General features: G+C 30.4%; 1 protein-coding gene across 1 annotated transcript; it reads left to right on the forward strand.

The window, feature by feature from the left end:
- The first annotated feature begins 757 nt into the window (after window positions 1-757).
- Window positions 758-2770, forward strand: LOC149564092 (putative xyloglucan endotransglucosylase/hydrolase protein 23). The gene is made up of 4 exons (XM_089824105.1): window positions 758-911; window positions 1782-1882; window positions 2115-2308; window positions 2401-2770. Exons 1-4 carry the CDS (start codon window positions 758-760, stop codon window positions 2768-2770), a joined length of 819 nt encoding a protein of 272 aa, XP_089680231.1.
- Window positions 2771-8217: the final 5447 nt, after the last annotated feature.

The raw sequence follows: 8217 nt of genomic DNA on the forward strand, positions 1-8217 counted from the left end.
GTACATGCAAATTACAAGTTAAGTCCCTCCATCTAAGTTGCTTAGAAATAAGGCCAATTAAATTTGTCCTATACATTTTAAATTAAATAATGTTTAATTCTGAATTTTCACTCAAATCGTCACTCATTAATATAAATTAATTCATATTTATGTATAAGGGTACAACTAGTTTAGATTAAATAAGCTAAATATTTATATACCTGGTGCATACGTAGTGTCCATTGCCTCCAATATAAATTTTAAAAAATATACGATATCTGAAAAGCCAATTATGGAAACTCACTTTGTAACTTCTGGTTAATTGAGCGGTAATGCAGTTCGCTATCTAATCTCTTAGAATCAGCGAAATCTAAAGAGCCAATTGCGAGGTTAAAACTCCCGGATGAAAAGGTCTGCGTTAATAATAACAACAATTTGAAACGCTCGTCCACTCAACACCCAAAACAACATTAGATTCTCCCAAGGAATTTATGATATCTTGTCCTCAGGAAACGTTAACAGCCAGCCGCCATAAAACTATGATAAGAATGGAAGTCGTCAGCTTAGCGGTAAACGCGTATAACCATTCTCAAAAGTTGTCAATATCTCACTCAAATTTCTGCCGTTGTTCAATCCCGAGAAATTCATATATAAATATATGGGTTTCATGATGGTCATTTCTCATAGCTCTATACATCTGTTTTTCTCCCATTGAAATATTTTCATTGGGAGTATCAGAGCTTTTACTTATTTAACTTCCAGAGCTCATATTTATTCCATGGCCATATTTCTATATGTATTGAATATATGCTTTCTTTTCGCTCTTGCTTCGGCAAGTATTTCCACCAACGTTGATATCGTATATGGTGCCGATCACATCAAGGTGCTTGACAGTGGCCGGGAATTGCAGCTTTCTCTTGACCAAAGTTCGGGTACAATAGAAACTATACCCAATTTTCCCATGATTGTTGGTCCACAACTTTATATGGAGCAGCTGATTTGTAATTTTGTCTTGAGATTCAACAAATAGTTCTCAAAAGTTATTTTAAATTTTAACTTTTGATCTATTTAAGTAATTCCATTAATAAGTAGCATCCATTAAAGAAAGCTCTGTAATTAGAAATGATTTTAGATGGTTTCTATTAGATAAATATTGTGATAGGTAGGTACTATTAGAGAATCATAATGATAGGTAGGTACTATTAGAGAAGCAAATGTGGTATCAGATAAACAATTGAACGAATCCTTCAAATATTCTTTTAAACTATACATAATTTCCCTTGAAAGTTACTTGACAACTTTATATGAAGGAAATAAATGGTGATTGTTTTAAAACTTATTAGCTGTTTACCAATTTTAACAAGCTGAAAAAGTTTATAATTGTAAACTCTCTTTGTATAGGCCAATTATCTTAAATCACTTTATTAGATGGATTCTTTGCGATTTCGGATGGATTATCTAAACATTGAACATTCTAATATATAGGTTCTATTAGAGAAACATCTGTAATTTCATACGATTCATTTAAACAAAATTGGAATAGTACAATCTCTATTTTGATTGATTTTAATAAACTCATCTTAAGTTACTTTGATAAGATGAATTCAAGTATAATTTCATATTATACTTGAATGACTTGAACAAATTCATGCTAAAATGCACCCAATAGAGAAAATGTCAGCAGTTAACCAGACATCCCCTTTTTATATTTTGAAGCAATTGGCACATCTCAATGTTTATCATCCCATATAAGATCTTTTCATATGATTTTACTCACCTGCTTTTCTGTATATGATTTCCAGGCTCAGGGATTCAGTCGAAGAATGAATATCTGTTTGGGAAATTCGATATGAAAATCAAGTTGAATCCCAAGGACTCAGCAGGCACTGTAACAAGTTTTTATGTAAGTCAAACCGTTCGAAAATGTTACTCGAGCATAAGTAACTGTGTTTTGAATTTGATTGTACTGCATTTTTCATATCATCTTTTTTCAATTATCAAAATATGAAAGAGTGTCATAGAGTAAACTCTGAACATTGATAACAAGAAAGACGCTCAATGAAATCTAGAAACAACTACATAATAAACTAGTTAGTACTAACTAATTCATCAATGGTATAAATTTATGGGTGCAGTTTTCATCCCAAGGGTCTAACCACGATGAAGTAGACTTTGAGTTCCTTGGGAATTTGAGCGGATCTCCCTACATTATGCAAACAAATGTGTTCTCAAATGGCGGGGGCAATCGAGAAGTTAAATTTTTCCTGTGGTTTGATCCCACCGAGGCCTTCCACACTTATACTTTTCTATGGAATCCACACAGAATTATGTAAGTATAGATATACATAACTGTTACATTACAAATTTAGCTACTTGATAAAACATTATAGTACATGGTGTTATTTTGGGATTGGGGTGCAGATTTTATGTGGATTCGATTCCGGTTAGAGAGTTCAAGAACAAGGAGAAGGTGGGTGTGGCATATCCCAAGAATCAAGCGATGAGAATGTATTCCACCATTTGGGATGGATCATCATGGGCAACGAGAGGGGGTAGAGTTAAGGTCGACTACAGCAAAGCCCCCTTCGTTGGTAACTACAGAAGTTACTGGGCAGGCGCCTGTGTTTATGGTCAGAATTGCTCTCCCACTTCTCCATGGACGAGGGAAACATTGAACGGGAAACAAAAGAAATTGTTAAAGTGGGCACGCAAGCATTATCTCATTTATGATTACTGCATGGATCTTAAAAGATTTCCCAATGGGCTTCCTCGGGAATGCTTGAATAACTAAACTGATTTAAACCCATGGGTCAAAAGAGAAAACGAGGTTCTCATTAAATTCGTTCATTCATTCCATTGTTTCAATGATTATTTGGTAATGATAAACTCGGATACTTCTCCCACATTGATTTTATCTTTTAATGTATTCTCAAATCTGTTTCTTGAACAAGATTGATTAAGCTCCTGCCGATGCAAAGTCCTGATTTGAACCAATGGGCTACTGAACTGCAAATATTATATAAGGTTGCGATAAATTTCGAATATTGTGTAGTCTCGCTGAATTGCAAACATTGATGCATGTAATGTCCAGACTCCAGTCAATTGCAGTTTAACAAATCTTGATGCGTCTAATAGTGAGATTCAAGTCAATTCAATTGACGAGTATAAAATTCTTAGGAGAAAATTAGTGGTATAAATGTAGTAAAAGTTAAATTATTGTTCTACAACTAACAGGAAGAAATAAATATAATACGATTAGTTGAGGATTTACAATATATTGGATACTTGTTTATATAATGATGTACTTGCAAAAGAATATTTTTTTAACTAATTGTATATTAAATTTAATATCATGTGCTTATATTATAATATGTATTTAATGTAATTTATCAATATTTTCTCTTGAGATGTATATTAAATATATCAAATAAGAAAAGACAATGAAAATGCTACAATATGGACTGATTGACAAAATCTATTGTAAAATTTATGAAAAGCATTTTAAATAAATACTCATCGTTTACTACACTCTAAGTCTGAACTATTTTGTTTTAGACAAGCACACAAATCTTATTGTAATCCAGCCATGTTTCTTCACAAGATAAAAAAAATCAACTCAAATACTTTATAATGAAGCTAAAAGTTTAACAAAATAAATAAATCAAAATATAGAAAGCCTTTTCTTTTTCTTTAAAATATGAAGTATTTTTTATCATTCCCATAACTATTTCATTTCTATTTAATTTTTAATATTTATGCAAACGTTAAAACTTGTGGTAAGTAGGAGATGTTTTCTACAAGTTAAATTGTGACATTTCTATAAGGCAATAACTATGTAGTTTTTGATTTAAACTCATTGACCCATGTTTCATGCATAGTAGTTGACAAAAACTCATCTTTCATGAAAATTAATCTAAAATTTAAACACTTATTGTATCTAGGTGATGCTTAGAGAGGTGATGCACCTTGGACTGCCAAGGAGGTTTCCCAACCTATTACTACTTCAACTAAAGTGGCTTAACAATGGAGTTTCTTCCAATATTAAGCCACCTACAACCCCATTTGCAAAACCTTAAGAAAATGTTGTACCTTATGAACCATTCATTATAAGCCCACCTAAACTCATCATTTTCACTATCATCTCTAAAGCATGGGTCAATGAGTCGACTCAAAAACTACATAGTTGAGTCATGATAACAATATCATAATTTGACTCACCGTGGAAAATATCTCTTATTTATCTATTGATGAATTTAAGGGGCTTTATAACAAATGGTTCAAAAGGCACAACAATTTCCAAGGATTCACGAATGAGGTTGCAATCAAAGTTAGATTAACCTAGGCAAAAACTTATGGTTCAATGCACTTGAGTTGGAGTAGTACTATGATGGGTCATGTTGCAAGAATTCCTTATGCTTATCCTTTATGAGAATCAACTAGATCCAATGAGTGTTAAGTATTCCATTCATTCTCATGAGAGGTGGGTTCTTGAGATGGGATTTACAAATGAGGTTTTAATCAAAATAGGCTCAACATAGGGAAAACCTCTATGGTTAAATACACTTGAGATGGAGTACTACTAGGATAACTGGTGTTATGAGAATTTCCAATGATTTAACTCTATGAGCATCAACTAGATGAAATGAGTGTTTAAGTGTTCCATTTATTCTCATGAGAGATGGGTTTTGAAAATGAAGTTGCAATCAATGTAAGCTTAACTTACACAAAAACTTTATGGTTAAATGCACATGAGATAGAGTAGTACTAGGATGGGTGATGTCCTAGGAAGCCTAGGTGGTTTATCTCTTTGAGAATCAACTAGATGTAATGATGTTAAGTGTTCCATTCATTCTCATGAGTGATGAGATTTATAAATGAGATTGAAATCAAATTAATCTAAACCTAGGTGGATACTTTGTGATCAAATATACTTTGGCTAGAGTAGCATTGGCATGGGTTGTGTCCCAGGAAGTTCCAATGATTTACTTCTATGAGCATCTCCTAGATGCAATGAGTGTTGAGTGCTCAATCCATTCTTAGGAGAGATGATTTCTTGTGAACCATTAAATTCAATAAGATTGAATAAAAAACTATACAATTGAATCTTGACAGATATGTCACAATTAAAAATAGTGATAAAGCTCTCTAGAAAAATGAAAATACTATCATAAATATATGAACAAAGTATTTTACAATTTTAAATTTAAATATTTGTCAACACTATATTTTTAATTTTGTTAAGAAATTAATACTTTTAATCTATCATTTAATAAAAATATGCTAGAATTCCAATCCCATACAATATTTTATAAAAACATGAACTCTCACTTATAACATACAAAATTAAATATAATATTTATTATTTAAGATGTTATTTAAGATCGTTTGAATCTTATAAACTATTAGTATAAAAAAAACCCAAACTCCCTCAAACATCTTATTTAAAATCTAATTTTTAATTAGCATTTTATAAATTTAACGCTAAGTATTTATACAATCTTATTTTCTAATTATTTTCATTTAATACCATAGGACAAAATATAGATGGTCAAAATAATTTTAAAATATTTTATATAAATACTTTATTACTTTTTCATAATAAACAAAATATTCTAATACATGTAACAAGTAGTGTTACTTTATTACTTTTTCATAATAAACAAAATATTCTAATACATGTAACAAGTAGTGTTAAAAGACTATTTACACTGTGCCACTAGGAAAATTTAAAATTCCATGTTGCATTCTCATTGATTTCCTTGAACTTTGAATACTAGGGGAGAAAACCTTGTTGCCACCCAGACAAATTTTGTGCATCTAGAACTTCTAAAAAAAATTTATTTTTTCTAATTTTTTAGTGTACCTTTGTAGGTGAGTAAAGAGCTTAAAGTTAAGATTTCAACTTTTAGGTATTCATGGATCTCTCTATAGGGACCTTGGAGTGTAAAGTGGTAAAAAAAGTATAATTTCAAACACTATAACCACTATGTTTATGTACAAATAGTTGCTCACCCAAAAAAACTTATACTTGTGGTTAAATGTCCCAGTAGTCATTATGACATGTCTCAATAGTGGTGCACAAATTGGTTAATCACTAACCCAAAAAACTAAACAATGATTGACTATTTGTACATGTGTGATCGATTACTATTAGTACATTTTTTTTTTTCATTTTTTGAGCTCTTTTAAGAGTGGTGATTGTGGGGCATCTAAGACAAAATTATCATAGTTATTGGACCTCCTATAAGATAATGGGTCTCTTCCTCTATATTTTTAGTGTAACTAATGAAATAAGGTATCGATTGGAATCTATTTGAATAAAGAACTAAAGAGATACGTTGATATTATGGTTATTCAATATGTTTTCTCAGATTAAATTAATACAATCAATTAATCAATTTATAAAAAAAAGATTTATGAGCTCAACTTACTTTGATATTAATTTAATTAAGATAATCTAAGTTTTAATCCCGTTAGTAACAAGAATCATATAAATTGGTCAATAAACAAGACTTGAAATTTATTTAAACATAGAGACACTTCTTCACATTATATTTGTTGAAAATCTACTAAAACCTTGGAAACAAAATTAATTGTACAGACTATGTCAAGTTTTGGTTTATTTCACCAAACATTGAGCCATATCTATTAATGATATAATACAAATAAATGAAATTATAGAAAATCTACAACCTCAAGACTATGAAAAAATATTGCAAAACTCAACAAAATCAAAATTAAACTATAACTTCAAGCACTCATCTACAAATTATTAAAACTTCAAGGTAACTCTCTAGAATTGTAAAGTATGACATTTACAATTGGGAAAAGGGTAAGAGTAGGGAAAAAAAAACCCACACATAAATACTTCACAATTTATAAAAAAATTTAAAATCTAAATTAAATATTTGTGAACTATACAAACTCACTTGCAAGAAAGTACAACTAAGACCCATTGTCATCATCAAGTCTTTTTGCATAATGAGAACCATTTTACTAGATAATTTGTGGTAATGTTTGTCTCTCATATTATATAACATGGTAATTCTATGGTAATTATATAATGTGAAGAAATATTTAAAATGCTTATAAATTATACAATATGCATGCGATGAAAAGAAGCAAAAAAAAAAGTGAATATAAACTCATTTCAATTTCTATTTTTGGAATCCAAATCCCATGACTAAGGAAAACATGTCCTTGCATGTATTGTATCTAGCTTTTATTTCCAAGTATCATTTATCTTCAAGTGGATAACATAAATTTCCCAAGAAAGATCTAAAAATAAATCCATTATAGTTGGAACATAGCCCTTTCTATTCTTTATTTATTGTAAATATACCTTAAAAATTTGTTGGGAATCAAAGTATCATCAATAAGAGTTCCTTATCTAATTCCCAAATAAAAACACATTGGAGTTATCCTTGCAACCTACCAATATCATGAACATAGATGCTTTCAAGGAGAGAAAAAGATATATTCACTAGGAATTAAAATGATATTTAAATATACACAAACTTGCAAATCCTTTACATATACATTAGATAGGAAAGGGAATTAAAGATACAAAATAGGCCATATGACCTAATAAAATGTGAGGTTTCATTTAGTAGGTTAAAAAAATAGTACCTATGAAACTTCAAAATATGCAATTTACAAATAAAGATTCCTAATTTGGACTTAAGCACTGTAAATAGTTGAGAACCCATTTACTCAAAAACCCTTATTTGTGCAACATAGGGAGAAAAATATAGATTGATAATGATGATGGGTCCGAATAATTAGGGCATGTTTAGAACCCATGTATAACTAATAACACACAAATGGATAAAAGGAGAGGATATCATTGTACTTATATCTTCTTCAAGAAAAAGATATGCAAATCATCTAGCAATATGTGAAGGAAAAAAAGGGGCCTTAAACACAATACTCACAAAGAACAACTTCCATCATGAGGATACAATAAAATTGCTTCCAATAAAAGGTAATATGGAGACAACATTACCTCTCCATAATCAAGTATCACCAATGCCATTGAAGCATGTTTTGAGGAAAAAGAAATGTCCATCAATAAAAACACCATGTCTATGGTTGTAAAGAAGTGAATTGAATGGTGTGAGTAGAAGAAACTTTATGTCCATGTGAAAAGGAGAAGGAAGAAGTATTTGAAATCATGGAAAAAGAGCCAAGTGCTTCTAAAACTATCTCACTAGACTAGAAAGAGCCCTATTCAAGGAA

The sequence above is a fragment of the Cupressus sempervirens genome, chromosome 4 (genome assembly GCF_028749045.1).
Source record: "Cupressus sempervirens isolate cs-2001-9-10 chromosome 4, ASM2874904v1, whole genome shotgun sequence".
NCBI lineage: Eukaryota > Viridiplantae > Streptophyta > Pinopsida > Cupressales > Cupressaceae > Cupressus > Cupressus sempervirens.